Raw genomic sequence first — 24566 nt, 5'->3', positions numbered from 1 at the left:
TTAGGGTTGTCATTAGGGTTATGGCTACAGTTGGGATTAGGGTTAGGGGTGTGTTGGGGTTAGTGTTGGAGGTAGAATTGAGGGGTTTCCACTGTTTAGGCACATCAGGGGTCTCCAAACGCAACATGGCTCCACCATTGATTCCAGCCAATCTTGTATTCAAAAAGTCAAATGGTGCTCCCTCAATTCCGAGCCCCGACGTGTGCCCAAACAGTGGTTTACTCCCACATATGGGGTATCACCGTACTCAGGACAAACTGCGCAACAATAACTGGGGTCCAATTTCTCCTGTTACCATTGTGAAAATAAAAAAATGCTTTCTAAAACATCATTTTTGAGGAAAGAAAAATGATTTTTTATTTTCACGGCTCTGCGTTATAAACGTCTGTGAAACACTTGGGGGTTCAAAGTGCTCACCACATATCTAGATAAGTTCCTTGGGGGGTCTAGTTTCTAAAATGGGGTCACTTGTGGGGGGTTTCTATTGTTTAGGCACACCAGGGGCTCTGCAAACGCAACGTGATGTCCGCAGACCATTCCATCAAAGTCTGCATTTCAAAAGTCACTACTTCCCTTCTGAGTCCCGACGTGTGCCCAAACAGTGGTTTACCCCCACACATGGGGTATCAGCGTACTCAGAAGAAACTGGACAACAACTTTTGGCATCCAATTTCTCCTGAAACCCTTGGGAAAATAAAAAATTCTGGGCTAAATAATTATTTTTGAGGAAAGAAAACGTATTTATTATTTTCACGGCTCTGCGTTATAAACTTCTGTGAAGCCCAAACAGTGGTTTACCCCCACACATGGGGTATCAGCGTACTCAGGAGAAACTGGACAACTTTTGGGGTCAAATTTCTCCTGTTGCCCTTGGGAAAATAAAAAATTGCAGGCTAAAAGATCATTTTTGAGAAAATAATTTTTTATTTTATTTTCATGGCTCTGCGTTATAAACTTCTGTGAAGCACTTGGGGGATCAAAGTCCTCACCACACATCTAGATTAGTTCCTTTGGGGGTCTAGTTTCCAAAATCGGGTCATTTGTGGGGGATCTCCAATGTTTAGGCACACAGGGGCTCTCCAAACGTAACATGGTGTCCGCTAATGATTGGAGCTAATTTTCCATTTAAAAAGTCAAATGGCGTGCCTTCCCTTCCGAGCCCTGCCGTGCGCCCAAACAGTGGTTTACCCCCACATATGGGGTATCAGCATACTCAGGACAAACTGGACAACAACATTTGAGGTCCAATTTCTCCTATTACCCTTGGCAAAATAGGAAATTCCAGGCTAAAAAATCATTTTTGAGGAAAGAAAAATTATTTTTTATTTTCATGGCTCTGCGTTATAAACTTCTGTGAAGCACCTGGGGGTTTAAAGTGCTCAATATGCATCTAGATAAGTTCCTTGGGGGGTCTAGTTTCCAAAATGGGGTCACTTGTGGGGGAGCTCCAATGTTTAGGCACACAGGGGCTCTCCAAACGCGACATAGTGTCCGCTAACAATTGGAGCTAATTTTCCATTCAAAAAGTCAAATGGCGCGCCTTCCCTTTCGAGCCCTGCCGTGTGCCCAAACAGTGGTTTACCCCCACATATGAGGTATCGGCGTACTCGGGAGAAATTGCCCAACAAATTTTAGGATCCATTTTATCCTATTGCCCATGTGAAAATGAAAAAATTGAGGCGAAAAGAATTTTTCTGTGAAAAAAAAAGTACTTTTTCATTTTTACAGATCAATTTGTGAAGCACCTGGGGGTTCAAAGTGCTCACTATGCATCTAGATAAGTTCCTTGGGGGGTCTAGTTTCCAAAATGCGGTCACTTGTGGGGGAGCTCCAATGTTTAGGCACACAGGGGCTCTCCAAACGCGACATGGTGTCCGCTAACGATGGAGATAATTTTTCATTCAAAAAGTCAAATGGCGCTCCTTCCCTTCTGAGCCTTACCATGTGCCCAAACAGTGGTTTACCCCCACATGTGAGGTATCGATGTACTCAGGAGAAATTGCCCAACACATTTTAGGATCCATTTTATCCTATTGCCCATGTGATAATGAAAAAATTGAGGCGAAAAGAATTTTTCTGTGAAAAAAAAGTACTTTTTCATTTTTACAGATCAATTTGTGAAGCACCTGGGGGTTCAAAGTGCTCACTATGCATCTACATAAGTTCCTTGGGGGGTCTAGTTTCCAAAATGTGGTCACTTGTGGGGGAGCTCCAATGTTTAAGCACACAGGGGCTCTCCAAACGCGACATGGTGTCCGCTAACGATGGAGATAATTTTTCATTCAAAAAGTCAAACGGCGCTCCTTCCCTTCTGAGCCTTACCATGTGCCCAAACAGTGGTTTACCCCCACATGTGAGGTATTGGTGTACTCAGGAGAAATTGCCCAACACATTTTAGGATCCATTTTATCCTGATGCCCATGTGATAATGAAAAAATTGAGGCGAAAAGAATTTTTCTGTGAAAAAAAAGTACTTTTTCATTTTTACAGATCAATTTGTGAAGCACCTGGGGGTTCAAAGTGCTCACTATGCATTTAGATAAGTTCCTTGGGGCGTCTAGTTTCCAAAATGGGGTCACTTGTGGGGGAGCTCCAATTTTTAGGCACACGGGGGCTCTCCAAACGTGACATGGTATCCGCTAAAGAGTGGAGCCAATTTTTCATTCAAAAAGTCAAATGGCGCTCCTTCCCTTCCAAGCCCTGCCGTGCGCCCAAACAGTAATTTACCCCCACATTTGAGGTATCAGCGTACTCAGGACAAATTGGACAACAACTTTCGTGGTTCAGTTTCTCCTTTTACCATTGGAAAAATGAAAAAATTGTTGCTAAAAGATAATTTTTGTGACTAAAAAGTTAAATGTTCATTTTTTCCTTCCATGTTGCTTCTGCTGCTGTGAAGTACCTGAAGGGTTAATAAACTTCTTGAATGTGGTTTTGAGTACCTTGAGGGGTGCATTTTTTAGAATGGTGTCACTTTTGGGTATTTTCAGCCATATAGACCCCTCAAACTGACTTCAAATGTGAGGTGGTCCCTAAAAAAAATGGTTTTGTAAATTTCGTTGTAAAAATGAGAAATCGCTGGTCAAATTTTAACCCTTATAACTTCCTAGCAAAAAAAAAATTTTTTTTCCAAAATTGTGCTGATGTAAAGTATACATGTGGGAAATGTTATTTATTAACTATTTTGTGTCACATAACTCTCTGGTTTAACAGAATAAAAATTCAAAATGTGAAAATTGCGAAATTTTCAAAATTTTCGCCAAATTTCCGTTTTTATCACAAATAAACGCAGAATTTATTGACCTAAATTTACCACTAACATGAAGTCCAATATGTCACGAAAAAACAATCTCAGAACTGTTAGGATCCGTTGAAGCGTTCCTGAGTTATTACCTCATAAAGGGACACTGGTCAGAATTGCACAAAACGGCAAGGTCTTTAAGGTCAAACTAGGCTGGGTCATGAAGGGGTTAAGCAATGTAAGGTATGCCACCAATGGACTCTGGGGCAATGAAAATGTGTCTGATAAAAATGTTTTGCAGATGTCTGAGAAATGCTGTAGAGCATATTGATAGATCAGATAAAGAAGATAAACCAAGCCAAGTGTGCTTCCACTTAAAGAAAAACAAGGATCCGGTGGTGGAAAAAATCCTTTTATTGCAAAAACTGTAGAATCGAGTTTGTCACATTGATATATTAAAAATATAAAATATATATATTTTTATTAAACGTGAGAAATGTAACGCGTTTTGGCTATTTAGCCTTCAATAGGTGTATGTCTGATATAGTCGAAAGAAAATAATTTATACTATTAGCTAGTGTTAGAGGAGGGTGGGCAGATTGACACATCTACCAAAACATTTTTTCCTCCCCACTTTTCTAGCACACTTGTCTTAATTGAAGGTACATTAATGAGAAAAAAATGAGCTTTTTTGAATTTACCAAATGGCTGCAATGAAACAAAGAGTGACAATTTTAAAAGGGTATGAATACTTTCTGTTCCCACTGCAAAATCAATCCATGATAATCCATCACATCTTCTTGATTATAAAAAACATTTTCTTTATTCAAATCCTCTTAAAAACATTGATAGAGATCAAGACAGAAAAGGATAGCTAATCCCATATGGGAATAAAACTTTACGCACTTCGAAGTGTGGGTCTTAATCATAAGTAAAAAACCAAGATCCTGACTTGATATCCTGCTCAAGAGAGGAAATGACATTTGTGAAACAGTTGTGATGAGTAATCAATGTTAGAACACATACCAATCAATAAGGTACACTACATACATAAGAAACCACATATCACATGAAAATCTAAACTATGGAGCAACATCCCAAAGATTATGCCTGTATAATAAAAAAAAATAGCAAAACAATGTTTTTAAGAGGATTTGAATAAATAAAATGTTTTTTATAATCAAGAAGATGTGCTGGATAAGCATGGATTGATTTTGCATGCGGGCTTGAAAGCTATTCCATGCACGTTCATGGATAACGGCACCTGCTGTGGACAATTCAAGAGTGAGCTGACAAACTTTTCCTTATTTTTTTTTGCGTACCCACTGTATTTTTTCTAAACAATACTTACAGGAGGATGAAGGGTTCTGTTTCTCAAATCGCAGTAAATTGATTTGCAAAAGAAAAACATTCAAACAAAACATTTAATCTTAAATTAAAAAATAAATGAGGATCATACAATTTTACTCAAACATTTGGCTTATTAGTACTTTGTGTGTGTGATCAGCTAATCAAAAAGAAGCACTGAAGAAACGTTTTGCAAGAGACTAGTGTTTTATAACTATCCTGCAAATTCTAGATTAGATCATATCCATGTCCAAATAGTTTATAAACTTTGGGTCATTGAAAAGGTGAAAAAGAGCCCAAAACTAGAACATCTACTGCAAGCTTCATATAATCCCATAAAGAGATTAGTTTAAGATCATATCCTTCTGAACTTCAATCAAGTCAGATATTTTAAAGGGATTGCTGACAGAGGTAAAATCTATATCACAGTCTGGTAAATTGAATACTTTCCGAAACACTTTTTGTAAATAAGCATTTTTAGCCTTCTAAAATGACTTTCATCAAAATATAGTATGATACATGAGATCAAAAAATGAACAAAGTCTTATGTGATCTCTATTCCTACCATGCACATTAATATATTTAGATAGATTAAAGGCAGACAAATCAAAAAGAACAACAACCACAAATTAGTGGAATACAGATTTACTTTATATTATCAAAGCTACGTGTGAAAAAAAGAGGCATAAAAACCCTTTTCCGGCATTATCTAAAAGACATTAATAAATAAATATATGTGATAACAGGTTATTTAACAAATGCACTCGATAAACACTTGCATTTAGTACGTGTCTTAGTCTGTAATGCTTTTTAGTTATTATAAAAATAAATTTATTCCTCATTGCTAACTTTGTAGTCACCTACCCTTAACACAAGTGTCTACAATGCTTTCCAAAATATTGCTACTGTTATTATTACTTTATTATTTGTTCTCCATACATCCAATACATCCAAAGTGTATTCTGGGTGTCATACTATTTAAACCAGTCACTGCCAAGTTATATAATGTAGAAAAAAGTCCTATCTTGTTAACGCATCATATTATATGAACTATAAAATGGAATTTCTAACAATAATGAGGATTTCTCTGGAATAAGACATTGGATCGCAGATATCAAGGTGTATAATTCATCTTCCTATGACATTCATGCCCATTTACACACTTTAGGAGGGTTGATCCTACTGTCAGATTCCCTTTAAGGGAAATATATTTTATGGCAAGTTAAAAAAAAAATTACAGAATGAGTAATCATAGTGGTTATGTTAAGGGATATAATAACAAATGCATGTTGGTGTTTACCGTTTTCAATAATCACATTGTAACCATCATATATCCTAAGTTTTAATAATTAAAGCTACCGTCATCATTATCTTGTATTAGCCCATGCAAAACTTAATATTTACAATTACAGTATTTCATATTTAAAATGTAAGCACAGTTATATTAAATGTAAAAAATGATAATTTATTCTTTAAAAAACAAATTGTCACAATTATAACGTAAATTATTATCTAACCAAGCAAGTTATTAATATCATGAAAAATATGATCATAGTAAGTTCAGAACTACATATAAAGACATATATTATATAACAACATATAACATTGCTTTTCATTGAAATTATCTCATTGTAAATTGCATGTATAATAGAACATTTGCATGTCATATATTGTACTCATCAATCTACGGAGCAGAACATGAAAATCAGATCCCTGTTTTTGTGTGGTTCATACAGGATATTGTTTAATTGGGACGCATTCAACAAAATGGTCTTTGTTGCCAAGAGCATCCAAACAAAGCTAATCTTTTATTTTACCAGAGTAGTTTAAAAAATGAAAGGGACCTCTGTTGAATTCAACAAATCTATGTACAAACAAACTCATTCATAGAAAAACAAAACTGTTTTACTGGTTGCAGTCAAATATTCCAAACTTTGACTTAACAGTCCAGAGCACATGTTGCAATTTTCTATAGTTTAGTAGCTTGGCCTTGTACCTACAGTATGTCGATGGTATGGCAATTCTTCCATTTAAGGGAACCTATCACCCCCAAAATGGAAGTTGAGCTAAGCCCACCGGCATCAGGGGCTTATCTACAGCACTCTGGAATGCTGTAGATAAGCCCCCGATGTATCCTGAAAGATGAGAAAAAGAGGTTTTATTATACTCACCCAGGGGCGTTCCCGCTGCTGTCTGGTGCGATGAGAATCGCGGTCTGGTTCGGGGCCTCCCATCTTCATAGGACGACGTCCTCTTCTTGTCTTCATGCTGCAGCTATGGCACAGGTGTACTTTGCCTGCCCTGTTGAGGGCAGAGCAAAGTACTTTAATGCGCAGGTGCTGGGCCTCTCTGACCTTTCCCGGCACCTGCACACTGCAGTGCTTTGCTCTGTCCTCAACAGGGCAGACAAAGTACACCTGCACCAGAGCTGCGGTGTGTAGACAAAAAGAGGACGTGAATGCAAGAAGATGGGAGGCCTCGGACCGGACTGTGACGCCCACCACAGTGGGTCCGCCCCTGGGTGAGTATAATCTAATCTCTTCTTCTCATCTTCCAAGTTACATCGGGGGCTTATCTACAGCCGGTGGGCTTAGCTCAACTTCCATTTTGGGGGTGACAGGTTCCCTTTAAGACCACTTGTAGCCAAACCTCTAACGTAACTTTAATTCTGAACTGATGGCACTGCTGAGCATCTTCTGATTTGGAAGGTAATTAAGCAAGATGTGTCTTTCATCTGCTACAATAAGTTTTCTCTGTAGAACCACTACATCTTCGGTCCTCAACATTGCCCATTTCTTGGTCTTTCTTAAAAACTGCTTGGTCAGAATATTTTTAAATCCCAGACTTCTTTGAAATCTTTACCTGGGAGAGACCTTCCTGATGCCGTATAGCTATCCCATGTCTTGTTACTGTGCTCAGGTTTGCCATGGTCTATGATCTGTGACAAGAAAGAAGAACAAGGAGTTCTGGAAGCAATGATATGGCCCCATACAGAGCCTTGACCTAAACAACATCAAGTCTATCTGCAACTACATGTACAGGGTAGGCCATTTATATGGATACACCTAAATAAAATGGGAATGGTTGGTGATATCAACTTCCTGTTTGTGGCACATTAGTATATGGGACGGGGAAAACTTTTTAAGATGGGTGGTGACCATGGCAGCCATTTCAAAGTCAGCCATTTTGGATCCAACTTTATTTTTTCCAATGGGAAGAGGATCATGTGACACATCAAACTTATTGAGAATTTCACAAGAAAAACAATGGTGTGCTTGGTTTTAACGTAACTTTATTCATTCATGAGTTATTTACAAGTTTATGATTACTTATAAAATATGTTCAAAGTGCTACCCATTGTGTTGGATTGTCAATGCAACCCTCTTCTCCCACTCTTGACACACTGATAGCAACACCGCAGAAGAAATGCTTGCACAGGCTTCCAGTATCCGTTGTTTCATTTGTTGCACATGTCGTATCTTCACAGCATAGACAATTGCCTTCAGATGACCCTGAAGATAAAAGTCTAAGGGAGTCAGATCAGGAGTCCTTGGTGGCCATTCAACTGGCCCACAATGACCAATCCACTTTCCAGGAAACTGTTCAAGTAGGAATGCTCGGTCCTGACACCAATAATATGGTGCACTACCACATGTACATTATATGGTAAAATCAATGATGCCATTTAAAATTACAACTTGTTCCGCAAAAAACAAGCCCCCCCCCCACACAGCCATATTGACTAAAAAATTAAAAAGTTATGGCCGTGGGAAGAAGGGTAACAAAAAATGGGAATGCAAAAATGGAAATACCCCTGGCCCTTAAGTTGTTAAACCATTGCCAAGAAACAACCCAAAAAACCTTGTACCCTAACAGGTAATGGATAGAACTACATTTTTATTGTACATTTTTTTTAAAAATTGACACACAATCACCATACAGGCAACCATGCTTGACTGAAACTGTCCTTCACACTGTTACTACTTTAAATCTTCTCTGCCTATGCAGCGGAGGTTGGCTCCCTAAAATTGATTTGAGATAGGCGCCCCTGCTCGATGGCGGCTGTCCGTCCTACTCCTGTACAGTCGCTATGAATGGTGTGATACAGTTATACTCCAATCTGGCACGATAGGAAAAATGAAAAGGACAGTGATTGCCTTGCAACATAATCATAGCAACTGTACAGGAGTGGGAGGGACAGCTGCCATCGAGCGGGGGCGCCTATCTCAAATCAATTTTAGGGTGCCAACCTCCGCTGCATAGGCAGGGAAGATTTAGAGTATTAACAGTGTGAGGGACAGTTTTAGTCAAGCATGGTTGTCTGTATGGTTATTGTGTGTCAATTTTAAAAAAAAATGTACAATAAAAATGTAGTTGTATCCATTATCTCTTAGGGTACAAGGTTTTTTGGGTTGTTTCTTGATTTCTTGAACCTTGGTGGTTTATCCAAATTTTCTTACATGAGTAAACCATTGCCAAACATCATGGTTTCATCTAACTAGATTTGGTGTACAACGTTTATCTGTGGAGTTACTTGAATTATAGAGTTTATAAAACTAATCGCAAGTGGACTTCCCAGCTAGGAAAGCAAAATTAACTTCATGTTCAGACTATCAAACAGGTAATGCTGTATAAGGCATTCTTTACCACTATAAGATGGACACAGTTTTGAATTGACATTGTAAGATACCACCTCAGGCATTTCTTGTAATGGGTAATCTCATCATTCTTCCATTATCCTATACAAATCACACAAGGGAAACAGATTTATCTTTTTTGTGGTCCACCCAGTATTGTAGTGCACTTGCTATATAAAAAAACATTTATATGACATGACAACATGTTATTAAGATATGCACATACTGTACAAATACAGTACATAATGAGGTTATAAGAACAAATAAGACGAGTGACAAATGCAATTGTTTTCACGAATTGAAAGCTGGATTTCGTACTCCACATAAAACCAAACTGTTTTTCTTATATCTATTCAGGAGTGCAAGGGAGATTATGAAGAAACCAATGCTGGTGACACCGAGGATTACTACTCCTGAGATAAGTGCGCTGGTGATTGAATTCATCTGAAACTGCACACTTTGTGGCTGAGCTGCAAAAAAAGGAGATTAATTAATTAGTTAATCAATTAATGTATCTTTAAGAAGGTACTGGGTTGAGCCAAAGTATGATATAACCACTAGGGTTGAGCGACCTTTACTTTTATAGGATCGGGTCGGGTTTCACGAAACCCGACTTTTTCAAAAGTCGGGTCGAGTGAAATCGGCCGATCCTATAAAAAAGTCGGGGTCGGGGTCGGCCGATGCAGTGCATTGGGTTTCCAATGGTTCCCAGGGTCTGAAGGAGCGGAAACTCTCCTTCAGGCCTTGGGATCCATATTTAAGTGTAAAATAAAGAATTAAAATAAAAAATATCACCATACTTACCCTCTGACGCGCCCTGGTACTAACCGGGAACCTTCCTTCCTTAGAATCAGCCTTCCAGGACCTTGCGGTGACATCGCGGCTTGTGATTGGTCGCGCGGCCGCCCATGTGACCGCTCGCGCGACCAATCACAAGCTGCGACGTCACCGCGACGTCACCGAAGGTCCTGGAAGGGCTGATTCTTAGGAAGGAAGGCTGCCGGAAAGAAGCAGGGCGCGTCCGAGGGTGAGTATATTCCTATTAGGTATATACTCACCCTCGGACGCGCCCTGCTTCTTTCCGGCAGCCTTCCTTCCTAAGAATCAGCCCTTCCAGGACCTTCGGTGACGTCGCAGTGACATCGCGGCTTGTGATTGGTCGCGCGAGCGGTCACATGGGCGGCCGCGCGACCAATCACAAGCCGCGACGTCACCGCGACGTCACCGCAAGGTCCTGGAAGGCTGATTCTAAGGAAGGAAGGTTCCCGGTTAGTATCAGGGCGCGTCAGAGGGTAAGTATGGGGATATTTTTTATTTTAATTCTTTATTTTACACTTAAATCTGAATTCCGATACCAATTCCCGATATCTTAAACATATCGGGAATCGGTATCGGAATTCCGATTCCAGATTCAGAAGATCGCCAACTTCATGGCCGACCCCACACAGGGGTCGGGTCGGGTTTTATGAAACCCGACTTTGCCAAAAGTCGGCGACTTCTGAAAATTGCCGACCCGTTTCGCTCAACCCTAATAACCACTACTCAAAAATAAAACACAAGGAAGAAAGTTGCATAAATAGGGTCTTAACCCTAAGTATGTTTATCAGATTGTGCTAACTTGATTCATATTATTATGCGTTTAAGTTCAGCTGCTGTGGATCCGCGGGCTGTAAAAATGGCTGAATATCAGGATCTGAAGAATTTGTGGATACCTCCTGCGGGCGGCCGAGATGTGAATTCCCAAAAATTCTTAACTTTGGATAGACATCCAAAGTTGTTTCATGAAGAAGAAGTGCTTGTCACTTTGAAACGTGTTGAATAAAAAACACAAGTTAATAAATAATACATTTCTTTGAATTGACGTCTTCAATAGTCGGCAATACGGGAGATATCTACAAATTCTCCACTACTCAAAAACACAGTCTGCACATTAGCATAGTGCACACAGATAGTAGGACATAGTGTGAGCTGTGTATATTGTATATTGTATATTGTGTTAGCTGTGTAGATAGTTTACATTGTGGAGCTTTGTACATAATATATAGTGCGGAACTGTCTATATAATTGTTTGCAGCATATATTGTGGAGCTCTGTATGCTGGATATAATTTTCCAAATCCACATTATTTTATATATATATATATATACAGTACAGAGCACAAGTTTGGACACACCTTCTCATTTAATGATTTTTCTGTATTTTCATGACTATGAAAATTGTACATTCACACTGAAGGCATCAACACTATGAATTAACACATGTGGAATTATATATAACAAAAAAAAGTGTGAAACAACTGAAATTATGTCTTATATTCTAGGTTCTTAAAAGTAAGTATGAAACAACTACAAATATTTCTTATATTCTAGGTTCTTAAAAGTAAGTGTGAAACAACTGAAAATATTTCTTAGATTCTAGGTTCTTAACACTAGGACCACTGGACTCATGACCCCGACTAGAACTACTGAAGTGTAAGTAGTCAAAATGACTATACCAGTAGTCCTAGTGTTAAACGTAGCCACCTTTTGCTTTGATGACTGCTTTGCACACTCTTGGCATTCTCTTGATGAGCTTCAAGATGTAGTTACGGGAAATGGTTTTCACTTCACAGGTGTGCCCTGTCGGGTTTAATAAGAGGGATTTCTTGCCTTATAAATGGGGTTGGGACCGTCAGTCTTGTTGTGCAGAAGTCTGGTGGATACACAGTTTATAGTCCTACTGAATAGACTGTTAGAATTTGTATTATGGCAAGAAAAAAGCAGCTAAGTAAAGAAAAATTAGTGGCCATCATTACGTTAAGAAATGAAGGTCAGACAGTCCGAAAAATTGGGAAAACTTTGAAAGAGTCCCCAAGTGCAGTTGCAAAAACCATCAAGCGCTACAAAGAAACTGGCTCACATGAGGAACGCCCCAGGAAAGGAAGACCAAGAGTCACCTCTGCTTCTGAGGATAAGTTTATCCGAGTCAGCAGCCTCAGAAATCGCAGGTTAACAGCAGCTCAGATTAGAGACCAGGTCAATGCCACACAGAGTTCTTTCAGCAGACACATCTCTTCAACAACTGTTAAGAGGAGACTTTGTACAGCAGGCCTTCATGGTAAAATAGCTGCTAGGAAACCACTGCTAAGGACAGGCAACAAGCAGAAGACACTTGTTTGGGCTAAAAAACACAAGGAATGGACATTAGACAAGTGGAAATCTGTGATTTGGTCTGATTTGAGATATTTGGTTGCAACCACCTTGTCTTTGTGCGATGCAGAAAATGTGAACGGATGGACTCTACATGCCTGGTTCTCAAAACAGATCAAATATGAAGATATTCTATCAAATACCCCTACCATGCTCAAACCCCAAGTGGGGGAGCTGCCCAGGGAGATATTTAATTGCTGTTGTCACAACGGACACTCCTCAAAATAGCAGAACAAAGGAAAAGATGGAGTTCAAGTCCATATATAAATATCTTTTATTTCACAAAAGTAACAACCATAACCAAAGACATACAAAGATGATATTTTCAAGTAAATCTTATATATACAAGTACAAAAGAGAGTGAATGGTAGCAAAAAATGGAAACAGACACCTTGTGGGGAATCCTGATGCCCAATTATTAACTCTTAAAGTGCATAGTGCCATGAAATCAAAGGGCCAAGGACCAGGTAGTGTGAGGCTCCCCTATAGATCTATCAAGCTGATCTCATATAAGTATATCTAGCCCTGCGCACAGGCTAAATGACCCAGATCAGGTCAATAATCAACAAGCCGGATAGAGGGAACCGCCATAAATAAATCCATATGATCCTTACCCAGATAAAAGGCACCTAGGATACCCCACGTGGTGGCCCCAACGCGCGTTTCGCGTCAGCTTCGTCAGGGGGCAGTGTTCTCACCATGAAACATGGAGGAGGAGGTGTGATGGTGTGTGTTAGGGTTGGCAGAATGCACCGAATATATTTATTAAGTAAGATTGATGTGTTCGCCACCCGGGATCCACCGTGCAGGAAAGAACCTGCTGCTAAATAAATGACGGCACTATATGGCGGTACATTATGAATACACACACGGGTTAACTTCACCCTGTGTGAAGGAAGCGAACCCTGTTAAGTCACAGGGCCGCGGTACCGCACACAAGAGCGCAAGCAAGGAGTCACCGAGCTCAGTCACAAGAATTGGGATCCAAGTCCATCTAGACTACTTGCGCTCGACACCGCTAATGGGGTGTCAGCGTAACCAAAATAATAATTAAAGATGCACGAGAGTGTATGTAGTGCCGCACTGGCGGACGCCACTAACCACCCAGGCTTGGGTCAGGAAAGCTCTGTGAAAGCGCATGGCGCCGCACTGGTGGTCACAGCAATTAGACGCTATATGGTGTGTAACGTGCTGGTGGCTAAGTCGGGCGCTAGATAGCAATCATCCACCTTCCGCGAACAGTCATCCAATAGGGAGGGGATTTTAAAGAACGACTTTCACTCACAACACATACACGTTTACAAATGTAGTTTACAAATGTATACTAGCGCATGGCCGTGCGGTCATGCGAAGCTTATATAGTTGCAGCACATTCAGGACCTTTCAAAGAAGGACCAATGGATTTGCAGCAGTACCTGAGGATGTGACCCTAGATCTCCATTGAGAGATCTTGCCCTGGGCATGCTCAGTGTGTGCAAAGCAGGACTTAGTCCTAGCACCTACAGGACCTTCCTGAGCATGTGACCCTAGATCTCCACTGAGAGATCTTGCCCTGGGCATGCTCAGTGTGTGCAAAGCAGGAATTAGTCCCAGAAAAGCCTGCTCGCTACAGATCAGTGCAGGGTACAATAGCAGAGCCTGGAAAGGCAGTAGTAACCCTTTGCACAGTACTAGTCTCAGTGAGACGCTGGGAGCGACGTCTCCAATGAGCAGGCTCCACTGCGGCCGATGCAGAATGGGAGACCACAGCAGACATGGATCGAGATTCCCCCTGTGCAGCAGAGGAAACTCGACTCCTAACAGTGTGATGGTGTGGGGGTGCTTTGCTGGTGACACTGTTGGGGATTTATTCAAAATTGAAGGCATACTGAACTAGCATGGCTTCCACAGCAGCTTGCAATGGCATGCTATTCCATCCGGTTTGCGTTTAGGTGGACCATCATTTATTTTTCAACAAGACAAAAAACACCTCCAGGCTGTGTAAGGGCTTTTTGACCAAGAAGGAGAGTGATGGGGTGCTACGCCAGATGACTTGGCCTCCACAGTTACCAGACATGGACCCAATCGAGATGGTTTGGGGTGAGCAGGACCGCAGAGTGAAGGCAAAAGGGCCAACAAGTGCTAAGCATCTCTGGGAACTCCATCAAGATTGTTGGAAGACCATTAACAGGTGACTACCTCTTGAAGCTCATCAAGAGAATGCCAAGAGTGTGCAAAGCAGTCATCACAGCAAAAGGTGGCTACTTTGAAGAACCTAGAAGATAGGACATATTTTCAGTTGTTTCACACTTTTTTGTTAAGTAAATAATTCCACATGTGTTAATTCACAGTTTTGATGCCTTCAGCGTGAATTTACAATTTTCGTTGTCAATAAAATATAGAAAAATCTTTAAATGAGAAGGTGTGTCCAAACTTTTGCTCTGTACTATATATATATATATATATATATATATATACAGTGGGGCAAAAAAGTATTTAGTCAGTCAGCAATAGTGCAAGTTCCACCACTTAAAAAGATGAGAGGCGTCTGTAATTTACATCATAGGTAGACCTCAACTATGGGAGACAAACTGAGAAAAAAAACCCCAGAAAATCACATTGTCTGTTTTTTTAACATTTTATTTGCATATTATGGTGGAAAATAAGTATTTGGTCAGAAACAAACAATCAAGATTTCTGGCTCTCACAGACCTGTAACTTCTTCTTTAAGAGTCTCCTCTTTCCTCCACTCATTACCTGTAGTAATGGCACCTGTTTAAACTTGTTATCAGTATAAAAAGACACCTGTGCACACCCTCGGTCGATCTGACACTTTACTATGATGTCCCACACTGGGAAAAAGTAAAAAAAAAAATTTACATGTGTAAAAAAAAAATCCTAAATAAATAAATATAAAAAAAAAGTTCCAATAAATACATTTCTTTATGTAAATAAAATAAAAAAACAATAAAAGTACAGATATTTAGTATCGCCATTTCCGTAATGACCCGACCAATAAAACTGTCAAACTAGTTAACCCCTTCTGTGAACACCGTTAAACAAAAGCTAGGCAAAAAAAAATGTTTTGTCATCACACCGCCAAACAAAAAGTGGAACAATAAGCGATCAAAAAGACGGATATAAATAAACATTGTACCGCCGAAAATGTCATCTTGTCCTGCAAAAAAATGAACTGCCATACAGCATTATCAGCGAAAAAATAAAAAAATTGTAGCCCTCAGAATAAAGCGATGCAAAAATAATTATTTTTTCTATAAAATTGTTTTTATTGTATAAAAGCGCCAAAACATTAAAAAATTATATAAATGAGGCATCGCAGTAATCGTACTGACCCAAAGAATAAAACTGCTTTTTCAGTTTTACCAAACGCGGAATGGTAAAAATGCCCCCTCAAAGAAATTCACGAATTGCTGTTTTTTGTTCATTCTGCCTAACAAAAATCGGAGTAAAAAGTGATCAAAAAATGTCATGTATCCGAAGATGATACGATACCAATAAAAACATCAACACGTCCCCCACAAATCAAAACCTCACATGACTCTGTGGACGAAAATATGGAAAAATTATAGCTCTCAGAATGTGGTAACGCAAAAAATATTTTTTGCAATAAAAAGCATCTTTTAGTGTGTGACAGCTGCCAAACATAAAAACCCGCTATCAATAGTAAATCAAACCCCCCATTATCACTGCCTTAGTTAGGGAACAATAATAAAATAAAAAAATGTATTTATTTACACTTTCCCATTAGGGTTACGGTTGGGGCTAAATTTAGGACTGGGGCTAAAGTTAGGTTTGGGGCTAGTTGAGGTTACGGTTTGGATTATGTTTACGATTGGGTTAGGGGTATATCAGGGTTAGGGATATGGTTAGGGTTGGGATTAGGGTTAGGGGTGTGTTCTGTTGGGATTAGAGTTAGGGGTGTGTTTGGGTAAGGGGTGTGGTTAGAGTTGGGATTAGGTTTAGGGGTGTGTTGGGTTAGAGGTGTGTTGGGGTTAGGGGTGTGGTTAGGGTTGGGATTAGTTTTAGAGGTGTATTGGGGTTAGGGTTGGAGTTAGAATTGGCAGGTTAGGCACACCAGGGGCTCTGCAAACACAACATGACATCCGATCTCAATCCAAACAATTCTGCGTTGAAAAAGTAAAGCGTGCTCCTTCCCTTCCGAGCTCTGCCGTGCGCCCAAACAGTGGTTCACCCCCACATATGGGGTATCAGCATACTCAGGACAAATTGGAAAACAACTTTTGTGGTCCAATTTCTCCTGTTACCCTTGGAAAAATACAAATCGGGGGGCTAAAAAATCATTTTTGTGGAAAAAAAAGAATTTTCATTTTCACGGCTCTGCGTTATAAACTTTAGTGAAACACATGGGGGTTCAGAGTGATCGCTACACATCTAGATAAGTTCTTTGGGGGCTCTAGTTTCCAAAATGGGGTCACTTGTGGAGGGTTTCTACTGTTTAGGTACATCAGGGGCTCTGCAAACGCAATGTGACACCGGCAGAACCCTCCATCAAAGTCTGCATTCTAAAACGCCACTTCTTCCCTTCTGAGCTCTGCTATGCACCCAAACAGTAGTTTTCTACCATATATGGGATATCAGCGTACTCAGGACAAATTGTTCAACAACTTTTGGGGTCCAATTTCTCCAGATACCCATGGGAAAATACAAAATTGGAGGCTAAAAGATCATTTTTGTGGAAAAAAATTTTTAAAAAATTTTCACGGCTCTGCATATAAACTTCTGTGAAGCACTTGTGGGTTCAAAGGGCTCACTACACATCTAGATAACTTCGTTAGGGGGTCTACTTTCCAAAATGGGGTCACTTTTGTGGGTTTCCACTGTTTAGGCACATCAGTGGCTCTCCAAACGAGACATGGCGTCCCATTTCAATTCCAGCCAATTTTGCATTGAAAAGTCAAATGGCGTTTCTTCCCTTCTGAGCTCTGCTATGCACCCAAACAGTGGTTTACCCACACATTTGGGGTATCAGCGTACTCAGGACAAATTGTACAACAACTTTTGGGGTCCAATTTTGTTGTGAATTCTGTTGTCGAACTCCCTCCTGTGGTCATGAATGGTACTTCGGCGAGTTCTGTCTATGGGCTCCCTCTGGTGGCTATGAGTGAAGCTGCTGCTTCTGAGGTTCCTTACACAGGTGACGTGGTTTATCCTTTGGTTGGCTTCTCTATTTAACTCCACTCAGATCGTTACTCCATGCCAGCTGTCAATGTTTTAGCATTGGTTCAGTTCGCTCCTGGATCTGCCTGGTGACCTGTCTTCTCCTGCAGAAGCTAAGTTCCTTATTGTTATTTTTGCTCATTGTTTCTTTGTCCAGCTGGTTATCCTGATTTTGTCTTGCTAGCTGGAAGCTCTGGGATGCAGAGTGGCCCCCCCCCGCACCGTGAGTCAGTGCGGAGGTCTTTTTTGCACACTCTGCGTGGTCTTTTGTAGGTTTTTGTGCTGACCGCAAAGATTCCTTTCCTATCCTCTGTCTATTTAGTAAGTCTGGCCTCTCTTTGCTGAAACCTATTTCATTTCTGCATTTCTGACTTTCATCTTTTCTCACAGTCATTATATGTGGGGGGCTGCCTATTCCTTTGGGGAATTTCTCTGAGGCAAGGTAGGCTTTATTTTCTATCTCTAGGGCTAGCTAGCTCTGAGGCTGTGACGAGGCGCCTAGGGAGCGTCAGGAGCGCTCCACGGCTATTTTTAGTGTGTGTGATAGGATTAGGGCTTGCGGTCAGCAGAGCTCCCACATCCCAGAGCTCGTCCTGTATGAGTTTAACTATCAGGTCGGGTGCTCCTAACCACCAGGTCATAACAGTACAGCTGGCCCAAAGTATTAATGCATCTCAATAGAGGGATAAGAGGACTTCTGAGACAATTCTTTTTTCTTTGCACTGTGTTTTGTCTTTCTTTTCCCCTAGACCTTTGGGTGGTTCAGGACACAGGTGTAGAGATGGACATTCAGGGTCTATCCTCTTGTGTGGATCATCTCACTGCAAGGGTACAAAACATTCAAGATTTTGTGGTTCAGAATCCTATGTTAGAGCCTAGAATTCCTATTCCTGATTTATTTTCTGGGGATAGATCTAGATTCTTGAATTTCAAAAATAATTGTAAACTGTTTCTAGCTTTGAAACCCCGCTCCTCTGGTGACCCCGTTCAACAAGTAAAAATCATAATTTCTTTGTTGCGTGGTGACCCTCAAGACTGGGCATTTTCCCTTGCGCCAGGAGATCCTGCATTGCGAGATGTAGATGCGTTTTTTCTGGCGCTTGGATTGCTTTATGATGAACCTAATTCAGTGGATCAGGCAGAGAAAATCTTGCTGGCTTTGTGTCAGGGTCAAGATGAAGCGGAGGTGTACTGTCAGAAGTTTAGAAAGTGGTCTGTGCTTACTCAGTGGAATGAATGTGCCCTGACGGCAATTTTCAGAAAGGGTCTTTCTAAAGCCCTTAAGGATGTCATGGTGGGATTTCCCACGCCTGCTGGTCTGAATGAGTCTATGTCCTTGGCCATTCAGATCGATCGGCGCATGCGTGAGCGCAAAGCTGTGCACCATCTGGCGGTATTCTCTGAGCATAGGCCTGAGCCTATGCAATGTGATAGGACTTTGACTAGAGCTGAACGGCAAGAACACAGACGTCGGAATGGGCTGTGTTTTTACTGTGGTGAATCCACTCATGCTATCTCCGATTGTCCTAAGCGCACTAAGCAGTTCGCTAGGTCTGCCACCATTGGTACGGTACAGTCTAAATTTCTTTTGTCCGTTATTCTGATTTGCTCTCTGTCATCCTATTCTGTAATGGCATTTGTGGATTCAGGCGCTGCCCTGAATTTGATGGACTTGGAGTTTGCCAGGCGCTGTGGTTTTTTCTTGGAGCCCTTGCAGTATCCTATTCCATTGAGAGGAATTGATGCTACGCCTTTGGTCAAGAATAAGCCTCAGTACTGGACTCAATTGACCATGTGCATGGCTCCTGCACATCAGGAGGATATTCGCTTTTTGGTGTTGCATAATCTGCATGATGTGGTCGTTTTGGGGTTGCCATGGCTACAGGTCCATAATCCAGTGTTGGATTGGAAATCTATGTCTGTGTCCAGCTGGGGTTGTCAGGGGGTACATGGTGATGTTCCATTGCTGTCAATTTCGCCTTCCACTCCTTCTGAAGTCCCTGAGTTTTTATCAGATTACCGGGTTGTATTTGAAGAGCCCAAATCTGGTGCCCTACCTCCTCATAGGGATTGCGACTGTGCTATTAATTTGATTCCTGGTAGTAAGTTTCCTAAGGGCCGTCTGTTTAATTTATCTGTGCCAGAGCACGCCGCTATGCGGAGTTATTTAAAGGAATCCTTGGAGAAGGGTCATATTCGTCCGTCGTCGTCACCATTGGGAGCAGGATTCTTTTTTGTGGCCAAGAAGGATGGTTCTTTGAGACCTTGTATTGATTACCGCCTTCTTTATAAGATCACAGTCAAATTTCAGTATCCTTTGCCGCTGCTGTCTGATTTATTTGCTTGGATTAAGGGGGCTAGTTGGTTCACCAAGATAGATCTTCGAGGGGCGTATAATCTTGTGCGAATTAATCAAGGCGATGAATGGAAAACAGCATTTAATACGCCCGAGGGCCATTTTGAGTACCTGGTTATGCCGTTCGGGCTTTCTAATGCTCCATCTGTGTTTCAGTCCTTTATGCATGACATCTTCCGAGAGTATCTGGATAGATTTATGATTGTATATTTGGATGACATTTTGGTCTTTTCGGATGATTGGGAGTCTCATGTGAAGCAGGTCAGAATGGTGTTCCAGGTCCTTCGTGCGAATTCCTTGTTTGTGAAGGGGTCAAAGTGTCTCTTTGGAGTTCAGAAGGTTTCATTTTTGGGTTTCATTTTTTCCCCTTCTACTATCGAGATGGACCCTGTTAAAGTTCAGGCCATTTACGATTGGACTCAGCCGACATCTGTGAAGAGCTTGCAGGAGTTCCTGGGCTTTGCTAATTTTTATCGTCGCTTCATCGCTAACTTTTCCAGTATTGCTAAACCGTTGACTGATTTGACCAAGAAAGGTGCTGATGTGGTCAATTGGTCCTCTGCGGCTGTAGCGGCTTTTCAGGAGTTAAAGCGTCGTTTTGCTTCTGCCCCTGTGTTGTGCCAGCCAGATGTTTCGCTCCCTTTTCAGGTGGAGGTTGATGCTTCTGAAATTGGAGCAGGGGCTGTTTTGTCGCAAAGAAGTTCTGATGGCTCGGTGATGAAACCCTGTGCCTTCTTTTCTAGAAAATTCTCGCCTGCTGAGCGCAATTATGATGTGAGCAATCGGGAGTTGTTGGCCATGTAGTGGGCATTCGAGGAGTGGCGACATTGGCTTGAAGGAGCTAAACATCGCGTGTTGGTCTTGACGGATCACAAGAATTTGACTTATCTCGAGTCTGCCAAACGGTTGAATCCTAGACAGGCTCGATGGTCGCTCTTTTTCTCCCGTTTTGATTTTGTGGTTTCATACCTTCCGGGATCTAAGAATGTGAAGGCTGATGCCCTGTCAAGGAGTTTTGTGCCTTACTCTCCGGGTGTTCCGGAGCCGGCGGGTATTCTTAAAGAAGGGGTAATTTTGTCTGCCATTTCCCCTGATTTGCGGCGTGTGCTGCAAGAGTTTCAGGCTGATAGACCTGACCGTTGTCCTACGGAGAAACTGTTTGTCCCTGATAGATGGACTGGTAGAGTTATCTCGGAGATTCATTGTTCAGTATTGGCTGGTCATCCTGGAATCTTTGGTACCAGAGATTTGGTGGCTAGATCTTTTTGGTGGCCTTATTTGTCACGGGATGTGCGTTCTTTTGTGCAGTCCTGTGGGATTTGTGCTCGGGCTAAACCTTGCTGTTCTCATGCCAGTGGGTTGCTTTTGCCCTTGCCGATTCCGAAGAGGCCCTGGACGCATATTTCCATGGATTTTATTTCTGATCTTCCTGTTTCTCAAAAAATGTCGGTCATTTGGGTGGTTTGTGATCGCTTCTCTAAGATGGTCCATTTGGTACCCTTATCTAAACTGCCTTCCTCCTCTGATTTGGTGCCATTGTTTTTCCAGCATGTGGTTCGTTTGCATGGCATTCCGGAGAACATCGTCGCGGACAGAGGTTCCCAGTAAGTTTTGAGGTTTTGGCGGTCCTTTTGCGCTAAGATGGGCATTGATTTGTCTTTTTCTTCGGCTTTCCATCCTCAGACTAATGGCCAAACCGAACGAACTAATAAGACTTTGGAGACATATCTGAGATGCTTGTTTCTGCTGATCAGGATGATTGGGTGTCCTTCTTGCCTTTGGCTGAGTTCGCCCTTAATAATCGGGCCAGCTCGGCAACTTTAGTTTCTCCATTTTTCTGCAATTCTGGTTTCCATCCTCGTTTCTCTTCAGGGCAGGTTGAGCCTTCGGACTGTCCTGGTTTGGATGCGGTGGTGGACAGGTTGCAGCAGATTTGGACTCATGTGGTGGACAATTTGACATTGTCCCAGGAGAAGGCTCAACGTTTCGCTAACCGCCGGCGTTGTGCTGGTCCCCGACTTCATGTTGGGGATTTGGTTTAGTTGTCATCTCGTCACGTTCCTATGAAGGTTTCCTCTCCTAAGTTTAAGCCTCGTTTCATTGGACCATATAAGATTTCTGAGGTTCTTAATCCTGTGTCATTTCGTTTGGACCTTCCAGCTTCTTTTGCCATCCATAATGTGTTCCATAGGTCGTTGTTGCGGAGATACGTGGCACCTATGGTTCCCTCCGTTGATCCTCCTGCCCCAGTGTTGGTCGAGAGGGAGTTGGAGTATGTGGTGGAGAAGATTTTGGATTCTCGTGTTTCGAGACGGAAACTCCAGTACCTGGTCAAGTGGAAGGGTTATGGTCAAGAAGATAATTCCTGGGTTTTTTGTTGTGAATTCTGTGGCAGAGCTCCCTCCTGTGGTCACAAGTGATACTTTGGCTGATTCTCTCTGTAAGCTTCCGTTGGTGGAGGGAAGTGGTACTGCGGCTTCTGAGTTTCCTCCCTCAGGTGATGTGGTGAGGTTGTTAGTTGCTGCTCTACTTAACTCCACCTAGTGCTTTGATCCTGGCTTCCTGTCAATGTTCCAGTATTGGACTTGTTTTCCTCCTGGATCGTTCCTATGGCCTGCTGCTCTGCATAGCTAAGTTTTCCTTTGCTATTTTGTTTGCTTTTCTTCTGTCCAGCTTATCTATTTGTTTGCTGGAAGCTCTGGGACGCAGAGGGTGTACCTCCGTGCCGTTAGTTCGGTACGGAGGGTCTTTTTGCCCCCTTTGCGTGGTTTTTAGGGTTTTGTGTTGACCGCAAAGTTACCTTTCCTATCCTCGCTCTGTTCAGTAAGTCGGGCCTCACTTTGCTAAATATATTTCATCTCTACGTTTGTCTTTTCATCTTACTCACAGTCATTATATGTGGGGGGCTGCCTTTTCCTTTGGGGTATTTCTCTGAGGCAAGGTAGGCTTATTTTCTATCTTCAGGCTAGCTAATTTCTCAGGCTGTGCCGAGTTGCATAGGTAGCGTTAGGCGCAATCCACGGCTGCCTCTAGTGTTGTTGGATAGGATTAGGGATTGCGGTCAACAGAGTTCCCACGTCTCAGAGCTCGTTCTATGTTTTTGGATTATTGTCAGATCACTGTATGTGCTCTGACCTCTATGTTCACTGTGGTACTGAATTGCCTAATCATTACAGTTTTTGCCTCTGATGTTCATGCTGCCGATCTTGTTCGTGCCTTTCATTTGGCTCGTCCTGATCGGCCTGGGGGCTCTGGTGAGGGTTCGGTGACCCCTCCTCAAGGGGGGGTACTGTTGTGAATTCTGTTGTCGAACTCCCTCCTGTGGTCGTGAATGGTACTTCGGCGAGTTCTGTCTATGGGCTCCCTCTGGTGGCTATGAGTGAAGCTGCTGCTTCTGGGGTTCCTTATACAGGTGACGTGGTTTATCCTTTGGTTGGCTTCTCTATTTAACTCCACTCAGTTCGTTACTCCATGCCAGCTGTCAATATTTTAGCATTGGTTCAGTTCGCTCCTGGATCTGCCTGGTGACCTGTCTTCTCCTGCAGAAGCTAAGTTCCTTATTGTTCTTTTTGCTCATTGTTTCTTTGTCCAGCTGGTTATCCTGATTTTGTCTTGCTAGCTGGAAGCTCTGGGATGCAGAGTGGCCCCCCCCGCACCGTGAGTCGGTGCGGAGGTCTTTTTTGCACACTCTGCGTGGTCTTTTGTAGGTTTTTGTGCTGACCGCAAAGATTCCTTTCCTATCCTCTGTCTATTTAGTAAGTCTGGCCTCTCTTTGCTGAAACCTATTTCATTTCTGCGTTTGTGACTTTCATCTTTTCTCACAGTCATTATATGTGGGGGGCTGCCTATTCCTTTGGGGAATTTCTCTGAGGCAAGGTAGGCTTTATTTTCTCTCTCTAGGGCTAGCTAGCTCTGAGGCTGTGACGAGGCGCCTAGGGAGCGTCAGGAGCGCTCCACGGCTATTTTTAGTGTGTGTGATAGGATTAGGGCTTGCAGTCAGCAGAGCTCCCACATCCCAGAGCTCGTCTTGTATGAGTTTAACTATCAGGTCGGGTGCTCCTAACCACCAGGTCATAACACAATTTCTCTTGTTACACTTGGGAAAATAAAAAATTGGGGGCGAAAATCATTTTTGTGAAAAAAAATATGATTTTTAATTTTTACGGCTCTGCATTATAAACTTCTGTGAAGCACTTGGGTGTTCAAAGTGCTCACCACACATCTAGATAGGTTCCTTAGGGGGTCTACTTTTCAAAATGGTGTCACTTATCTTGTGGTGGATTTCAATGTTTAGGCACATCAGGGGCTCTCCAAACGAGACATGGCATCCTAGCTCAATTCCAGCCAATTTGGCATTGAAAAGTCAAATGGCGCTTCTTCCCTTCTGAGCTCTACCATTCGCCAAAACAGTGGTTTAACCCCCCCATATGGTGTATCAGTGTACTCAGGACAAATTGCACAACATCATTTGGTGTCTAATTTCTCCTGTTACCCTTGGGAAAATCAAAAATTGGGGGCAAAAGATCATTTTTGTGAAAAGAAAAAAGATTTTTTATTTTTACGGCTCTACATTATAAACCTCTGTGAAGCACTTGGGGGTTCAAAGTGCTCACCACACA

The 24566-nt window shown here is 41.9% G+C and overlaps 1 protein-coding gene across 1 annotated transcript in view; it reads right to left on the bottom strand.

Moving 5' to 3' along the window:
* Positions 1 to 9354: 9354 nt before the first annotated feature.
* Positions 9355 to 24566, bottom strand: part of LOC138672189 (zona pellucida-like domain-containing protein 1) — a 282724-nt gene continuing 267512 nt past the window's right edge. Inside the window, exon 10 of the mRNA XM_069760197.1 lies at positions 9355 to 9695. Coding sequence (XP_069616298.1) covers positions 9517 to 9695 — 179 coding nt within the window. The 3' untranslated portion in view covers positions 9355 to 9516. The remainder of the gene's footprint in view (positions 9696 to 24566) is intronic.

This window comes from Ranitomeya imitator, chromosome 3 (genome assembly GCF_032444005.1).
Source record: "Ranitomeya imitator isolate aRanImi1 chromosome 3, aRanImi1.pri, whole genome shotgun sequence".
Taxonomy (NCBI): domain Eukaryota; kingdom Metazoa; phylum Chordata; class Amphibia; order Anura; family Dendrobatidae; genus Ranitomeya; species Ranitomeya imitator.
This window is presented reverse-complemented; position numbering and strand designations above follow the sequence as displayed.